The sequence below is a fragment of the Halyomorpha halys genome, unplaced genomic scaffold, assembly GCF_000696795.3.
Source record: "Halyomorpha halys isolate HHAL.00 unplaced genomic scaffold, Hhal_1.1 Scaffold251.1, whole genome shotgun sequence".
NCBI classification, from domain to species: domain Eukaryota; kingdom Metazoa; phylum Arthropoda; class Insecta; order Hemiptera; family Pentatomidae; genus Halyomorpha; species Halyomorpha halys.
Genome location: NW_027106674.1, coordinates 352,737 through 372,871, shown reverse-complemented (window position 1 = coordinate 372,871; position 20,135 = coordinate 352,737). Strand labels below are relative to the sequence as shown.

Here is a 20,135-nt window from a genome sequence, read left to right as displayed (position 1 = left end):
GTTTCAGGTCTTCATCAGGGCTATAGAACAAAAGAGATAACAACAACATTTAGAGTAACATACAATTGAAAAGGAATAGTATACAAACTAATTTAGAATTGTACAAAATATTGAATTAAATCATAAATGACAAAAAATTGATAACTGATAATTGAATAGTACAAAATTTTAATTGATTGATATTCATGGCATTGTATGGTAGTAAATTGAAAATAGTGACAGATGAAATATAAGGGAGACTTACGTTGTGGCGTAGAAGGTAGGCTTGCAACTGATTGATGTAAGAGTTTATTTGAAAATTCCGCTAGAGTGAGCTACTAGACTGCGGTTAGAAATGTAACTGTCAAGAAAGACCGTTATGACACAACAGTCGATATGAAATATCAATGATAAAAAGGTCAAGTTATAGTTTAAAAGGAAAACATAAAACCAGTGATATGTAAAAATACGGAGCCCAAAGGTCAAAAATTATGAATTCAATTTAATAAGAATAAAACATATTTTTATATAAACAATAAAATTGAAAATAGATAATGATTGATAAAAGAAAATGAATTATGGGTGCTTTAATAAGTTAACTATTTGGGAATAGGCTAGGGTTAGGTTTTGTTTATCTGTTTTGTGATTGACTGGGGAAGCTTCTAATTGTATAAAAATACTTTCGGATATTATTCGTTTGTCGTGGTTAGGACAGAAGCTAGTATGGTGGTATTGTCAAAATCAAAAGTGTGTTTCAATATTAAGTTATGTTCAGATAATTTAGAAGCCATGAAATTACGGGAGGATATAGAATATTTGTGCTGGGTTATGCGGTCTTTAAGTAAATTAAATATAATGCTTGTAAGACTATCACTCCTGTAGATTTCTTGAAAATACTGCAAAAGCGGATGCTTGTAAAAACCTTAAATATTTTAATACGATTATTTATCTGTATACCTATAAATATAGTTACCCAAAAAAATTTCCCTATGATTTTTTAATAATGAATATACGCCAGTATAAAGGAATCTTTATGCTGGAAATAAACTAAGATTTATGTTTAAATACATTATTAGATAGAGGTTTACGTTATCAGATACGTCAAATTGATTTTAAAAGCTACTCAAATATCTAGTGAATCAAGAAAGACTTATTAAAGCTGTCAATTAAGCTTTTTTGGGTTATATAAATTCCTTTCGAAAGAATTCGTGTTTGCAAACATTCGCACAAATCTGGTTAATGTCTATTAGGTGGTTAAGATTGGCCTCTGAAAAGGTCCCGAGAACATGTATGCATTCGACTAGAACTCAAATTCATTATTTTACTTAATTTTTTTTCTAATCTGGATTGATAAAGTACTTCGATTGGTGAAGTGCATTAACTAACGTGACCAAGCACCCTGCTTCAGGCGAGATTGCAATGGTTTCCCACAATTATTTTCGTTTTAAGTATCATCTCATAGAAAAGACTGTTTATATTAATACAAGAATGATTGTTACAGTATATATCTCCGAATATAAATATTGTTCTTAAAATAAAAAATTACTCTATTCATTTGCGACATTCCATTTTTCTATTGCATCATGCGTTTCATAATGGTGATTACTACAGAGTTTGTTCCTGATTCTATGACGACAAGAAAATGAAATATTTTTATAAACATTTTTCGTGCCTCTTTTTGTAAACATGAGTTTATCAAATGTTATGGTCGATTATAATGGGGAAAGTAAATAGAAATCATTTGCCAAATATAAATGAGTTCAATCAAGTTACATTTTCTCAGTTTCTGCCTAATTTCATTTTGTTACAGATAAAAACATGATTCATCGGAAGTCAGGAGCGTATCCAGAGATTAACGTCGTTAGGGGCAAAACGAGCTAAAAAAGATAAATTTTTTTTTTGGAAAATAGACGAAATGAATTTTGATCTAGAGCTCTTTAATTAGTTTAATTTATAAATTATGGAGAGTTCGTAGATGTAACCTAATATTCACTTCCTCAACTATCCATCCTTGGACTTATAATACTAATTTAGATTAATTTCCTGGGTTGCGGTCCAAATTGAATATCAATTTTATCATTCTTTATTAAATGTTTAATTACCTTTATCTTGAAATTAGCCATAATTAAAAAATTTTTATATTTTTCCCATGTAATTAGAAATTTGAAATTTCCCAAATATATGATTTATTGTCATGCTTTGACATGAAGCATTGTCGTATATGCAACGTTGTAAAAACAATTTATGAAGTGAACAATGTTATAATTTATAATATAACATAAATCTTAATTAAAATCTCATTAGGAAATTTGTATTACTTTATAAATTTTGATTTCTTAAATGTTTAAGCGAATCGCGGTAACACTGAGGTAAGGCACAATGCTACTAAATCCGGCTAGGCAGATAATTATTTTCTGTTACATTGTAGCAGTGAGTTAACCATTTGGGTTATGGTGCCTTCCTTAGGTCCTCCCAGCCTCATAAAGTGGGTACCCTTAATTAGGAAAAAAAAAATGGCGATGGAGCGTGATCTTGCAGAAGCACCTCCTTTTCTGACCGTTTTTCTAAAAACAGTGCTTCCTTACCGCAACCCTACAAGGTACTTAAACCCATGGGTCGAAGGGATTCACATTATTATATAAATGTTTAAAGATTTGTTATGAAATAGCGATGGGCTAAAAAGTAACTAATAAATCCTTTCATGAATTTAGTGTGAAATTCACACGTAGATTTTTAAATATATCACAAGAAATACCACAACATATACATACAGTTATAAAGAGGAATTATAACTTTATTAAACGAAGTTAATGATAGAAATTTTAATTCAACTGATAGAATTTCACTGTTACATGTATAGTTCTAGTACATAAAAAATTATTTCAGTGTTTAGTACAATATTGTTGTTGTTTAAAATATAATTACAGTTATTATTATTTTTGTAATAAATACTTATAATTGCTTTTGGAATATTTTACTCTTTTGAGTAACACACAATTTTTTTTTCGATGAAGTTAAGCTGTTACGCAACTTACAGCATCTATTTAACAAACAAGGAGAAACCTAGCAAAATATCTGAGCGTCTCCTCAGACCGGCTGCCAGGTATGTCGCGAGGAGATGATCCATAACGGCCCAAGGCATCCGGCGACATCTGTTTTCAGAGCTAGCTGTGATCTAGCTCCGCGTCGCTCAGAATGTACTTAATTGCTCTTGTGCAAAAGGACTAGTTACCCAACTGACCTGCTGGAGCGTATACTGACTGCCTGGAGATAGGTCTGTTCTGATTATATAACCAGAGGTCTGTGGATAATGTATGATTTCTTACAAGGCCTGCCGTCATAGAGGAACAGAGAGGACGAAATGACAAGGGATTTCTGAAAAATGTATTTATTCAATAATTTTATTGATCATACATACAAATGATAAAAACATTTAGGCAGGTATATAATAAATGATGCCGAGTTCTTTTTTTTTTTTATAAATTATAGCTTATATTTATTAATAAAGCTCTTGATTAAAAATAAATGAAAAGAAATAGTTATCTATTGAGTGATGTTGGTAAGAAGAAAAAATTTTGAATTTTCACAAGTTGGTCGGTTTTTCATTTCTCCATTTATTGCAGTCCGATGAGATTGGCACCATCTTTTCTAAGTATTCAACCATATGGTTGCTATTCACTGTTGAGATCCAATTATTGTAGGTAATGTGTACATGTTACAATAATACTATAAGAGACGGGGTGAAAAAAAGGCAGTTATTTTTTATTACTTTAATTAAAACTATGTATAATTCACAAATTGTTAATTTCTAGTTGTTCGGATAATATCTTTGATTAAAAAAAAAAAAAAAAAAAAACATATCTCAGGAACTATGTGAAGTACAGATGTCTCCCATCACTCAAATTAAATCCAATTTAATGTGCTATAAGATAGTCTTATATTCGCAGAAGTAGTTTTATGATAGAAAAAAATTGTTAAAAAATAAATGTTTTTATGATCAAATAATATTGAAGAAAACTAGATATCCTATGCTCTATGGTTATCTTTTAGCTGAAAAAAATTGTTTAGACAAAATTTTATTTACGAAATTCATATTCATATACGAATATTATAAAAACTATTGCCTCTACGAAGATACGTGATAAGTTTTGGTAGAATATCATGAAAACTACTACTCCTACGAAGATAAACTACTTTGTAGTGCATTACATTAGCTTGAATATGAGTGTTAATAGACATTTGTTGGTAGAATGGTTTTTGAGATATATTTCTCAAAATTAATTCACTTCTGATTTTTCAGGGTATTTTTTTTTATGAAATCTTGCTTTTTAAAAAGCCTATGTCTTGGGAACTATTGTACGTAAATAGCACTATTAGGGCTCATATCTTAGCAAATTTACTCTTCTTTAAATGATATTCTATAAGGTTTTCTAGTGTTGTTGGTAATTTTAAAGATATGGAAGGACGAAAGAAAAATTATATATAGTATATAAAGTTTTATTGAAGTAATAAAAAATTGGAATGAAATAACTGCCTTTTTTTTCACCTCCATGTAACACCACATATCCATTTTAACAGTACTTATCAATTTGCCGGACAAAAATTAAAGTCGTAACTATTCACCAGCTGATAGTATAGGCTAAGTTAGAGTATAATAAGGTAGGTGTAAGAAGATAATTGTTACTCAACAATATAAAATATTTTAAGATCATTCTATTTTTAATTCTGTTTTAACAAACCTTCATTCCTCTTGACTATGTCCATGAAGGTACATCAATAAGCAATTATACTGATTTATTTTTAATTCTGCATCACAAGTTTTTTATCCTAAACTCTTATTGAATTCAGGTTCAGATTAGTTTCGGAAAAAAATTAAGATTGTTATGGACTTTATCGATGTGTTGTAATTTTATGATTATAACAGAAAATATAGTTTCTGAAAATTTTTTAAGATTTATTATTGAAAATTGTATCTAACCTATAATAAATTGTAGTTATCTAATCTCTATTGAACTAAATTTTACAATTATTAGTGCAATTCAAATAAACAAAGATATATCGAAGTATGAAAACATATTAAAGTTGTAATTTTAGAAGTGGAATAGAAAGCCAACAGAGGAAGGTTGAGGTGGCGTCAGGAAATAAAATATGTGTTAAAGAGAAACACAGTTTTAATATTTATAAGAATCTAAGAACGACTATGTATGAGTTAAAGGAAATAGGAGAGTTAATAAAGGAGGATTGTAGAGAGAAATACACAAAAGTTAAGTAGTATACGTAAAATATACTTATATTAGATCGCGTCATAAGTAACTTGCGCTAAGTAGAATCTATTGTTTGTATCTACCCGCTATGAGTTACGATAACAAGTTTTTGTTTTCACTATATAGACGATGCTTCATTTAATGTTTTGTAGATTAGACGTTTTTTAACCTCTGAAATGGAGGTTTTTTAAATGGAAAAAACTTCAATTCTGAAGAGTAAATCAGGCAGGCTTCCAGTCCAAACCAACTACTCACAACCAGGAATTGATAAACTGCCTGGGAAGAAGGCTATAGATAATAGCGGTGAATACATAATGAATTAATATAATTTTGTCATTTAATGAGAGCTAAATAACTGTCTGGTAAAAAAACGGAAATAACTTATGGCCCGACCCCAATTTTTTTTACGCTAAAATATGAAATAATTAGATGTATCTCCACAGTCCCTAATGATGAAGACAGGTACTAAAACAGTTATACCTTACTCTGTGTTATTTTACTGAACACACATACAACCATCTTGAGTTTAGGCCCGTCTCCACGGTGACAGTTTCCATTCGTGGGAGTAGTGACAAGAGTGAGATATCACTGCGTTAGTGGCCTTATTTTCAAGTTATCTGCTTGAATTATTGGTGGATGAGAAAAAATTGAATCTAGGAACTTAATTTCAATGATTGAAGTAATGTGAACTGAGAGAGATTTTATCTATTTTTATGTGCTTATTTCTTCATTTATTTTTATTCTTATTCTAGTATGAATGTGATCATTGTCCACAACTATGTGGCAGATTGTAATATCTATCAATAAATAATATATATATATATAAACTGAATCAATAAAAAGTAAAACTGAATCTAATAATGGAAAATTAAAGAAATTAGCAAAAAAAAGTTTCAAAAACCAAATGATATACAGGTCATAATCTTGGCATGGAAGTTCAATGTAAAGACCGTCTGTGGTTTTCACAGTTGAGATAGGTACTGTAAAATATCACGCAAAATCTGATAGTCCAAGAGGACTGCTACAATACATGTCATTGCAATAACAACAAACTGTTTCTGTAACTGTCATCAGAGAAGAAGTATAATTACAAATAATTGTAATTACAATTACAAGTATATTTAATTTAACCTATAGGTTAATTCAGTTTATATGAACATGTTTCACATGAGAAGGAATCCTGAAAAATAAATTAATCGATACCCAAGCCCGCAATCATACATTCATAATTGAAATCAACATCTTCAAAAGTATATAGATTAACCTTAAAACGTTATTTTACCTGTTCACTTCCGTGTAATCTTAAACTAGATATTATTTTCATATTCTGGAGCCATTGTAAAAGAGATTTTTATCGTTATGGTGTTAAGTATTTGTAATAATAATTACTATTACTTGTAACTATTGCTTGGAATTGTAGGGAAAAAATAACGATGACAGTAATAAGAAATATGTTTAAATAAACTGAATTAACATGTAAGTTATATGTAATTCTAAATGCAGTTACTTATCACCAAGAAGTAATTGTAACTGAGAATCTCAATTATAATTACAGTAATTATGATTACTTTTACACAATTATAATAATTGTAATTGTAAGATACAATTATGTCCGTGTAATGCTTCACTAATGTTTGATATTTTGGACTATTTAACGGTAATCTTTTGTTTTTTATTATCATGTAATTGAATGATGCCTGCCCAACGCTGCCGTGGTAAAGTACGGTTTCGATTCGAAAATATTTAGCGCATCTATATAGGTTATTATAGACAGTAGTATATTTATAAAATGGCCGTTAACGATGATTTCAGATATTCCAGCATCATATACTTAATCCAGGATCATTATAATTCTTTCACTCGTCGTTCCATCTTAATGGACAGTATGTGTAGTAATATTTCATAAAATTGTAGCAATTCTTGGTAGGATACTTCCTACAGATAATGAAACAGTAGCAATGAACTATTTCATATTTAATATTAGAGATTTGGAAAATCAATATTTTTTTATAAGCTTTTTTTAAACATTATTGGCTAGCTTAAAAAGAACATGAGCAACCACCTTCTTTGCAATATCTTATATATATAACCCCATGACGTCTTACTGAAACGCGGCAACCTAGCGGACGGACTCACAGGATTCTTGGGTACCTGAATCTAGATTTGTGGACGTCCCTGGATATCTGATAGCTCTTTTTCTAAGGATCCGATCCCGGGTAGATAGCAGCGACCCCAACGTTTTAATAAGAAAAGGTCATATGTTAAGGATGTCTTGGAGAATATCAGGAAAGCGATCAGGCCTGATATATGTATCTGGCTTTGAGTTAGTGGCTTTGAGCAGTGAATGACAGCTCTTCAGGATGTCATTCGCTGATTTTCATCTCGGTAACTCTGCGCTTTGGCAGAATCGTAAACTCGATCTAGATTATCCGCTCGTATGTATGTTGGTCTTACAGAGGAGAATACTGATGTATCTCAGCAGCTGGAATATAATGCTCTTAGGAAACTGTATCAAGTGTTGTGTAATCATTTCCATCTTATTGATATAAAATCCCATTTGCATGGCTCCCGATAAATAGATACATTTATAAGTTCATGACCGTTTTGCTTAGATCTGAATCTTTCTTACTTTGCGTGTTTTCAGTATCAATATATAAGCGTAAAATTGTATTCATTTGTTAGCAACAGTTCCTAAACACTTTTCTTACAGACATTCTAGTGAACCGGTATTAACCAAATTCGGGTTTTGTGTCTGTAATCAGCATTATTTATTTTAGCTATGCATGCGTTCTTTCTTGGACGAACATTAAATATTTTTAATTTATAATTTATTAACTGCTGTAGGTGTTTTGAGCGTATATTAATTAAAAAATAAAATGTATATCTTTGGGTAGGATATAGTCAGATGAAAGCGTTTCAATATAATGCTATGTATACAAATCCAGAGTAGGTGTATGGTAATAAGGAAGAATGACCGTTGTAGCCGAGAGAGGTAAGGCACCATCTTAGCGACCTCGTAATTGTAGTGGGGCCGATTGTATTCCGGCCTGGATGAATTAACTTTTATTTCATGGCAAGCCCATGGAATGAAAACTCTTCCTTTCCAGACTGGTTAGAATAGGTTGGCTAACTACAGGTTAACCCCCTGTATATCAACAAAAGCATCAAAAATGCATAGCAAACTGAACTTCACCACTATTTTTAGTTACAACACTAATGTTTTATTGGGCACATAGCATATTTTTATATGCATAGCATACTTTTTTAATATTATTTTAATTCCTTCCAATATTTTTCATAAAATTTAAAATATAAATTATGATCCCATGATACCCTTCCATAAATTTATATCCTACTAATCCTGCAGTTTTTATATTTTTTTCTAACTATGGCTACTCATCTATGTCTATACCCCTGTTTTACTGCATTTTATCAGGATAGAAATGGTTTAAATAATTTGTACTTCCATTATTGAATACCCAATATGATTTAAGACTTTTTTTACTGATAAATATAACCATTTTCAAACGACTCTAGCCCCTGTTTAGAAAAGTAGTTGCGTATGTTCGACGTTGGTAGCTATTTCTTTATTTAAGTCTACAATAAAATTTTCTCAAGGGCTTATGGATAAATCAGTGGCAAAACTATTACTGAATCTGGTTGAAGTCAAGTCAAAATAAGCAAATATGTTGTTGAAGAGCGCAAACCATACAGTTCTTGAAACATATTAAAAATAAATATTATTGTCTCTGTAAATTTGTTTATTACCTTTTGTAACATCTAGTTTTAAATGAGGTGTTTATTTCATAAATTATTTATTTATTTGTTATAAACCTCAGAGCTATATTCATTAAATAAGAAATTTATGTTGATAAACAAAAACATTTTTTTACATTTTTGTGTCTAAATTAAGTATATTTGTTTATGGATTTAGATTGGTCGCCGATGACGTCCCGTAACTTCCCCCCTTCGTTTTGGAACAGTAACAGTTCCAGTTCCAGCAGTACGAGCGGCCTGGACAGCGGGTACCACGGAACAGAACCTGCCATGTACCACTGCCCCACCTCGAGTGAGCCCTGGCACTCGCATTATCAACAATACCATCACCACAGGTACCTCTTTACATTTTATTAATATTTCACGTTATACCATGATGTTTATTGAATGCGAAAATTGTTTATTGATTGAGTTAATCATCTAAACATAGATTTTTTGGCAATGACAGAAATTTTCGATGTGTGTGATGATTTCGCACCGTCAATATTAAAAAATATTGCTTATTATTAAATAAGTAAAGGTTTATTTCACTTGCCAAATGATTACATCAACGGTGAATTGAAAATCAACATCTATAATACATAATCTATGCTTCCTTGTCATCTTTATCACATTCATATATCAAAGCTCCTGGTAGGTGAGGCTTCGATCTCCACCCTAAAGGACCCACGAAGGATTAGTCCATTTCTTAAAAGAGCAGAGGTCAAGAGCTGTAATCTATTTAGAACAGTAATAATTACTATGAATAGGATATTTTAACAAATTTACAGTTCTCAGCTCGCCCGCTCACCATCAGTTCTAAACGTCAAGTACGCAAAATAAACATCCTTTTTTTCTTATTTTTTTGCAAAAAACAATTTATTATTTATTATACGATGGCTGTCTATAGATAAAAGTGAACATAACTAGTGAAAAAACAATTTATTCATGTTTTCTTTATTGTATAAATATATAATGTGCAATATTTACTGTAATATTTTGGGATAACTCCTTATGCAATACAATTATGTTGATAATAATTACGTTTTCATAATTATTCTATTTTACATTTTGGTAAAATGAACCGAAGGGAGAAAAAAAATTACTGAATTAAAATAAAATAATTATGAGAGATAGTTGACTGTGGATGATGAACGAGGAGAAGATGGTTGGGGGTGCGGTATAAAATAAAATACGTAACAGGAATGGAATAAAATATCATATCATTGAGTATTATGAAATATATATACAATTGATTTATGTTTACATTAATATATTTTGTTGTGTTTATATTTACGGGTTGAAGTTTTAGTGTAATTTTATATTTCTGTGATTAGAGGGTTTAATAAGTTGGAGCAAGACGTGTGTAATATGTATAATATTTTTATTAGTAAAAAATTAAATTGTTAACTTTAACTTATAAAGCTTAAAAATTAAAGTCAATTCAACAAGAAAATAATAATAATACACAATCGTGTCTGGAAATGAAAAAAAAAAAAAATAAAATTCATGTACACGAAAAAAAATTTATTCTGAGTTACACTATACTAAATTCTAACCTGAATCTTTCTAGAGAAAAATCTAATTTTCTTGATATTTTGTTTGTCTATATTTGTCAGAAGTGTAGCTTCTTCTTCAGGTGTTACTCTTAGTTCTTCTTTTTTATATATCTCAATAGTAATCAATTACTAATTAAAATCAGTAAATTGTTATGAATTACTTCTTGTATTTAAATACTACGTAACTGTTGAATAATTCGTAATCAATTCTATTTCTATTCAAGTAAAAATAAAATAAATTTATACCCATTTACTTCCTCTTATATGAATTTTTCGAACCCATTTTTAAGAGGTCTTAAACCGTTTATATCCATGTTTGACCTAATAGGAATATTATATTTTCTTTATATATAGTTTTCTTTCAATAAGTCGATTTTGAAAAAAATGTGAAATTGGTTATTTTTCCCTATGGTATTTTATACGATTTCTTGTATGTAAAAAAATAGATCATAAAGTTAACCATGCAGATTGGAATTACTTCACCATCTAATATCTAAATTTAAAGGTTCTTGAGAGTTTTAGAAGGTAATATTCCTGTTTTTTTTTTTTAATACAATAATAACATGTATGTCAATATTTTATTAAAAGCATAGAGAATTTTAATGTCGTGCGATTTCAATCATAAATATTTTATTTGTTGCTGCTAAAACTGGACGAATAGCAATAAACAACATAAGATCATGTTAAGTGTAATAGTAAATTTATATCACAAGAGAGAAACAAAATGGGGCTGAAGCCATCATTCATATAGCAGACATGATGAAGGTGGCCGCGTCATCATTATGCCTCCTGAATCGATTAGCTCCCATGACCGAGTCAGTTCTCTAAATGTATATTATATACGAATACATATATTCAATACAAAAATACCAGATTGTATGTCTTGTGCGAAATAAAAATTATATTATTCTTAAAGTCTTGATTGATTTTAGTGAAATTGATCGAATTCAATATGGCTCAATCGGTTATGGTTCAATTTGAAGAAAACTTTTTTATTTATTATGTAACAAAGTTACTCATGAGCCACAATAAAATTTCTGTTCGTTACTAAATGCTGGGATTAGTTAGAGAAACGAATCACAAAAGATTAATATAGTTTCTTAACTTTACAAATAAATAGCCCATGAATGGGAAGGTAGCACATTTTATTTTACATTGTTTTAAAAGTAAAAGATATGTATGTTAAGATACGCTGAGTTTTTTAGAGGAATTAATTTTACCTTAAAATCATGGGATAATAATTTCAATTTTGATAAAAATCTATTGATATTCTTATCTTGTTTTTACTCTTAAAAAAAATGAAAAAATAACCTTAAAATTTGGCATCACAGATATTAGGAACCAGAATGTTTTATTTTTATTTGATTTAAGGTACTGTCACATAAATTAATGGCACAACAATCTTAGAACCGTGTTTTTATAAAAATTTATTTATTCATTGTAATAATAACTTCAACATAAGTAAATTACCCAATTTTTGTATGTTTTAAATATTATTGAACACAAAACATTCAATAACTACTTATAAATATTTATTTACACAGTCCTAACTCTACCTAAGTTTCAAGCAACCTTCCGCAATCAGTTCAATAAATAAAATAAGCAAACCCTAAGAAAATATGTTCTCATAAAATATTTTATAAAAATAATATCGTTACTATTAGGGACATGACGGCCGTGCGGGTTTGGGCGTAGGTACTAGAGCGCCAGGTTCGGAACGTTGTGGGTTCGATTCCCACCTGTGTCAGTTAATATTTATTTCTCGGCTGTCCCGATGAATCTCTCCCACCTTGATTAACTCAGGGGAGTGGCTCAGGTTTGTAACTTCGGGAGATCTTGAAGGCTTATGGTAAGTTTGTCTTCACCAAGTGAGAATAAGTTTTGCGGTAGAAGCTGGCCTTGCCGAAATAGGTTAGAACCTGATATAGAATGTTGAGAGGAATATTTGAAGTTAAAAACATTCCTGTAAATATTTATAAACCTTAACTAGCAATCCCTTAGAATTTCATCGGCGTTGAATTTGGATTGTACACACGTTTCATACATGGCGAGTGCATGGTCATGTTCATCTGTTTAACTTAAATATAGCCGAAATTTATGAAAAAAAATAAAAGGACCAGTCACTAAAAACTGACTTGATTGAAAGTTTCTTCATTTTAATGGCTCATTTAATTGAAAAAAAAATGCAAACCGTAACATTTATTTCTATAGTATACTGTTATCATCCCATAACTTTTCAATTTTCTATAAATTTTTGAACATAATTAAAGTTGAGAGTTATTATACAACCGCTGTGCAAGAAACAGTACTTTCTTAGATTACTAAATTCCTGACCGTTCATGAGTATTAGCGGTATAGTTTTTTATCTTCGTTAATTTGCTTACACTAGAAAAAGCCTTTTGGAAAAAAATATTGTATTAGTCTAACTTGTTTGGTTCTTTCGCATGTGAAAATGTTTAAGTTGATTTTATTATATTTTTCAACTAGCAATTTCACTTTTATAAAAATATAATTTAGTTTTTGTAAGGACAAATTGGTGCACCGTTTTCGTAAAGATAGTTGATGATACTCATAAATACAATATTTTATAATAATGAGATTACTTATATGAGCAAAATAAAGACTAAATTAAAGTTTCGAATATTTCTCCTATTTGCTGTTTGAATACTTAGGGGGCAATGGCTGCATTCCAAACATAGTTGTCACTCTAAGGGAAGAGAAAAAAAGTTGTATGTTTATTTTTATTAAAGTAGGTGACGGGATGTGTTATTAATACATCTTTTATATCTTTCAGGGGATATTTTTCCCTTCTGGCGAAGGTATCGATACCTCAAACCCTTAAATGTTATTGTAGAAGGCTTCCGAAAGGGCGAATCGTCTATTTCTGTCGTGAAAAAGGCATGCGGTGTTTGGGAATGTCCTATTTATATATTTAGTCTTGCCCTCTCAGCTATTTCGTATTGTCTTCCCAAGAATCTTCTGATAAAATTTTAGTAATGATAGAGCTGATAGACTATGATTGCCACTGCATTTAACGATAGGAGGAACGCTAGCTATACTTCCTCTATTAATTATTCTTTATAGCTCTGCAGTTTAATTAATTATATGAAGCCATTTACTTTAACTATAAACTTTATAATTTATACTATGAATAACATCTCCTTACTGCAATATCATCCAGTGCTGTGGGTGGGTCAGTGTATTTCAGATTGCTCTTGTAAATAAAAATTTCTCACCGTACCGGCAATGAGTTTTTATCCTATATTCATTCCTAAATGGATTTTTATTACTCTATTATCGCGATGGACGAAACTTATCTCCTCGTAGGCGAGATTTGCAATATGTAGTTTATAATGCCACGTTTTTTATCAAGGTTGGGAGGGGATAAATGTGGGTGTTATTATGAAATATTTGTTTTGACAAATGTTTCTTAAGTATCGCTGAATTTTGTGAAAACAAAAGCAAGAAAAAATAAGCACGCTTAAAAAGTGTCACTACTTTCTTATTAATTACAACGTTTTCTATTAATTTATTAATTATTTAAATTAATTCTAAATAAAGTTAAGGTTGACGAAATATCTCACAAAATATCCATGTTACTTTTTATTTTCTCATAATCTGCTACACTACTATCGCATCTAGGCATTGAAAATTAAAATATAGGTTTTTTTTAGAAAAAAAAAACATACAGTATATATAAAAAAAAAAACACTCAACTATTCTTTATGTTTTTTCTGATTGCTAAATCTGAATTCCAGGTTTTTTTCTTTCTAGTCGACAGTCATACCGCAAATAGAAAAAAACAAATTGTTTTTTGTTTATAACTGAAAAAGTAAGCATTTTTCGAAGACAAACATTCAATAAAAAATTAAATAATACAAAATTTTCTACAAAAGGTGTAGAAAATTATAATTTTATTATTCATTTGCGACCAACCTGCGACGACGCTAAAGCCAGTTTTTGGTTGTGAGAAAAACCAATAAAAATATCCCTTCTAACTGTTTGCTTTGACCTAGCTGACAGTTTGACATGGCTGACATTTATAAAATAGTTTATTGCAAATGACATAGGCAGTAGGGCACAAACAGACCGTTAGAAGAGAGTTTTGTTTTTGTTTTTCACAAGAGCTCTCTAGTGACGTCCTAGGCATAAATGAAATTTAGCTTCCGCATTGTGTAGACAATTTCGCCCACTCTATTTTTTATATGGAATATTTATCTCCGAAAAATGCTTTCTTTACAAATCTTAAACAAAAAAATTTAAAACAACTATAACATTTAGTTTTGTATTTCTAAGCTATCATTAATTTGACTTCTAATGGACATCTGTACGACTTATGGTCCCTAAGATATAGATTTCCGAAAGTAAAATCACTAAATAATGATTTTTAGTACATATGTTATGAAATGGTTCTTTTTAAAAAATTGTATTTCGGCAACTATTGAACGTAAATAGCTCTCATAAGGCTCATTTTAAAGAAAATTCTCTCTGCTTTAAATGCTGTTCTGTTAGGTTTTCTGTTAGGTAGTTTCAAAGATATGGAGTGCCGAACAAAAATTGTTTTAGTGTTTTAAACAGCCACCATTTTTTGTTTCCTCTAACAAGGTTTGCAGACTCATAAATTTCGACTGGTAATTATTCATAGTAATTATAACCCCGTCAAGAAACGCGCAAAGTATTAGGAAATTCATCGCGCGAGGACTAAGACCTTCATGGCCTGTCTCCCTTACAACAATAATAATAATTTATACATATTTTTCATTGAAGTAATACAAAATTGGGTTGAAATAACTAATCATTTATCATTTAATATACGACAGTTAATAATAATAAAGAAAATATACAATGTAAATATGTATACATATAAGTAATTTATTTTTACACTCATGAATATTCTTAAAATATAACAGTTTATATTTATATACATAAATTATATCTTAGAATATAAAAATTTATTTTATTAAAAAGGAAATGTTAAATTTTTTTATATAAGAAATATGATAATTTTCAGCTGCCAGGAATAAAAAGAAAAATCATTCTCTTCACCTAGTAGTATCTTCCTATATCTTTCGGTGAGATTAGCTAATGCTAAATTACGGAATTCCTTATTAATTTGACAGTTAATTAATAAAATTAGCTATTCAAAATGTTGATGAGCAATTTGGAGAGTGTCATGAATTGCTTGAGGTAATTAGCTCTCGGGGAGGGCTGTGCACCTGCTTCCATGGCCATTGTTTCCTGAAAGATCTTCTTAGATTAAACATTTACAATAGTCTTTTAAATTGCTCGAAGGAAGTGCGATACCTTTCGGTCGGTCATGCCCATTAATGGATTTTCATGTAATAATTTCCGTAAAAACTAGTTTAATAGAAAATATTTTATTCTTTAACATCTTTAAGAAGATAAAATATCTTCTGAGCCGTTTAGTCATACTGTCGACTATCGATAACTCAAGGTTTAGACAAAATGTAAACCATATTGGAAGAAGATAATGTGGTGTATATAGTTGACCGTCGATTACTGATTGGAAAAGATGGTCGGGGGGTGCGGTCAGCAAAGGAGCAACATAAATAAACAAAAAAATATTTATTTATGCCGACGTTTCGACCTGATTTTCAGGTCTTCATCAGGGCTATAAAAAATTGTTGTCTTTTTGTTTTTATAGCCCTGATGAAGACCTGAAAATCAGGTCGAATCTTCGGCATAAATAAATATTTTTTTATGTTTTACCTTTGCTGACCGCACCCCCCCCCCCCGACCACCTTCTCCAATTAGAAGAAGATAGTTGACCGTATGAAATAGATTTTGTAAGAAGATAGTTCGGGTGGCGGTCAATAAAGTTATCAAAATAGTAAAAGAAAACTATTTATAGTTAACCAACGTTTCACCCCACTGCCTTCGTTAGGGCAAGATGAAAACAAGACACAAACAATGTAAGATGGGACAAGAAAACAAAGAAGAAAATGGGACATATACAAAGAGAATGAAAATTTATAAAAAAAGATTTTCTTAACTTAATTTGTTTTTTTATTTTTTTAAAATATATTTGTTTAATTTTTGACATTGTTTGTATCTTGTTTTAATTTTATTTATTTATTCCGAATGTAATTAATTGTTAAAACTGATGCTTGCCTCTTAGTTCAGATAGAATTTGAACAACGTTATGATTACACATAACAGTATACGTAGAAAAGAAGCTACGTTATCAATTCTAGTCTTCAAAAAATAACATTAATCCATTGTGCGTCAAATACTTACCAATATTTCAATTTCTAAAAAAAAAATAATAAAAAAAATTAAATAAAATAAAAATTCTAAATATAACTGCAAGCTTGAGTAACATGCATATCAATATTTTAGGGAATTTGCAGTTGCATGTTCTTTTTATAAAGATGTTGAGATGAAAAATAAACTGTCTTTAGAATATAGTCAATATTTGTTTGTACCACGTTTCGGGCTTCCCCTTCCTCGAGTATTATTAATTTAACAATTATCAACAATTAAACTTTAATCAATAATTTAACTTTAAAAATTCTCTCATAATATATTGACAAAAACACAAAAAGCAGAAGGATCTTAGAAGAAAATCAGACAACTAAAAATATCAAGAATGGTGAAAACAGACACAACAAACTTTAATACACATGGTGCAGATATAATAAATATGCTAGCCATATACGTAGAGACCAAAAAGAATCAGAAAAAACATTTAAAAATAAAATTATCTAATTCAAAACCATAATATTCAACTTGAATTGCAAAATTTATTAATTATAAACATATTAATAGGGAGATAGACAAACATCACACAGGCATATTGATACATCCAAAGAGATAATGCCTAGTCTAACTTGATATTTATTTGTCCTAAAGGGATAGATGAATGTATCAGTCGTGAAGGGTATTGTTTAAACAATGGTTTGTTATCAATTCTAATTAATGTGTTTGTTTTTTTTTACATTAGTGAGGTTAAGAAAACTTCCAATTAGAATATAAACGATTCTATATTTTTTGCTTGTACGTTTCGGGATATTTCTATTATATTCATGTACTATTGTATCCTAAAATTGTAACAATTAAGTTATTGTTATCAACAATTTTGTCATTTTTTCAATTTCCATTTTGAAATCTTGTCATCTATCTATACACATATAGTCTATTGTTTTATAACCACATTATTTAAATTAATGTCTTTCACTAGTGGTATACTCATATTAATTAATGACTATATTACAAAAAAAGAAATAGCTGTACTTAAAAATTGAGGTAAAATATATTATAAGGTTTTAATTTTATACATAAAAAACTGTTGATAATTGTTAAATTATATGTTCTAATTTTTGGAATATTGGTACTTGAGGATGGGGAAACTCCAAACGTTGTAGAACAAATATGAATATTGATAATATTCTAAAGGAAGTTTATTTTTTACCCGAACATTTTAATAAAAATTATATTTTTGTATATTCTCGTATTTAAAACCAATTAGACCGAAATCACTTCATGATTAACTACGGTAATTCATTAATTGCTGAGATTTATACAAAGTCTACCGTAAATATGTTAGACCTATTTCCCTATTATACGTGTTCTATCTCTGATACTAATGTTGTACTTTGCCATTACTTGAATTAATAAAATTGAAAATTAAAAAAGATTAAACCGTTTTAATTTTATATATAAATAATTGTTAAATTAATTTGTATGATTATGGGAATATTAGTACTTGAGGATGGGGAAATCCGAAACGTTGTAAAAACAAACATGAATATTGATAATATTCTAAAGGAAGTTTATTTTTTACCTCAACATCTTAATAAAAATCATATATTTTTGTATATTCTCGTATTTAAAATTTTATTTATTAAAATAGATGATGAAGCTAACAAATTAGACCGAAATCACTTCATGATAACCAACTTCTACGGTGATTATGATAACCAAGTTCCATGTTATGTGTGGCCTATCTGTGATACTAAGCTGTTGTACTTTGGCTTTGCTAGGGCAGTTCACGAGTACCACCAGGCGAACATGCAGTACGGGACCGGCCTGCTGCTGCCCGCCCACCAGTACAAGGAGGCCGCCGCCTGGCACCCCCAGCACAGGCTACACGACCCCACGGCCCACCACCTCGACCCCTCCGCCTACTACCCCACTATATCAGGTATGTATCTATAATATATAATAAGAATATTCTTTATTTATTCTGGGACTTGTCCCTTTAGAATAATAATACAGGGGTCAAAATCAGGCCTAAGGCCTCTAAGAGCACTGGAGTATAATTCAAAATTTTCAAGATAAAAATGAAGTTATAAAATGTCACAAATTATAATTTAAAATAATGAATTAAAAAAAAATAAATGCACAACAATAATTATATAATATTTCTCGATATATAAAAGAGAGCTTTCGTATCTTTGTCCTCGATAGATTTGGTTATTAGTAGACCGATTTACTGGTTTTTTTTTTTCTATATGTTCTATTTCGCCTTTGGAAGATTTAAAAATGATGAAATCCCCGAATTCTCGAGTAGAAAAAACATATAAACAAAATTAAGCGTTTTTGTAGCTCAGAAAGCGCTTTTTTCACTATTACACCGATCGATCCATCTCTTTCCGAGGAATAATAAAACAGCATTATTGATTCTATTAAGCTACTCTATATTTACGAAAAAATATAGTGTGGCTCGGGGAAAGTAGGTTAAAAATTGTTTTTTAACTTTGAAAAGAGTATTTCACATTCGTTTTAGTGTCGTATCAAACTACCAAATACCATTTTTCGCCTTGATTTATATGAAGGATTTTATTTTCTTCCGGTGACTATTCTTCATATGACAATGCATTGCTAATTGAATTGCCTTAAATAATAAAAAAAAAATCACCTAGATCAGACCAGTATTAATGATGACACAACTGCTAACATAAAGCTACTAATTTTCACTCCTAAGAAATCTTCCTATTAAATGATTCCTTAAGGGTTTCCTGTGGTGATAAAAACGAATGTCATCGCATACATTGATTCAATTTAGGTTACCAAATCATAATAATAAAGTATATGTAAATGTTTAATTTTATATAAAGACAATAATTTATATTATCACAAACTATCAATTGTGATCATTAAATCTATATTCATCAAATATAGTAATAGCGAAGAATTGCCGGGTCAGCTAGTTTTATAATAACATATTATAATAATATAAAGTAGAAACAAAACAAATAAAAAAAAAAAAAAATGACTAACTTCTTAGAAAATAAAATGAACTAATACAAGTGAACTAAAAATAATTAACAAAAAGGCACAATTACTTTTTATATACATATTTACAAAAAAATCAGAAACATCAAAAGTATAAAATAGATAAACCAACAAAACGTTGGATCGTTAACAGTTATTGTAGGAGAAGTTCCAGTACCATAAAACTAACTACAAAAGTTTTAAAGTATATCATCTCAATAAGTAAGAAAGACATGAATGCATCTGATTTCTCTTCTAAACATTATTATTTATTTACTTTTTTGCATCTCATCGTTCTTTATTTTCATAATTTTTTATTTTAATTTTACTTTCTTGTTTC

The 20,135-nt window shown here is 29.6% G+C and overlaps 1 protein-coding gene across 1 annotated transcript in view; it reads left to right on the top strand.

Moving 5' to 3' along the window:
• Nucleotides 1-20,135, top strand: part of vg (vestigial) — a 197,200-nt gene that overhangs the window by 120,533 nt on the left and 56,532 nt on the right. Inside the window, exons 4-5 of the mRNA XM_014419813.2 lie at nucleotides 9,178-9,355; nucleotides 18,562-18,722. Of these exons, the coding sequence (XP_014275299.1) occupies nucleotides 9,178-9,355; nucleotides 18,562-18,722 (339 nt within the window). The remainder of the gene's footprint in view (nucleotides 1-9,177; nucleotides 9,356-18,561; nucleotides 18,723-20,135) is intronic.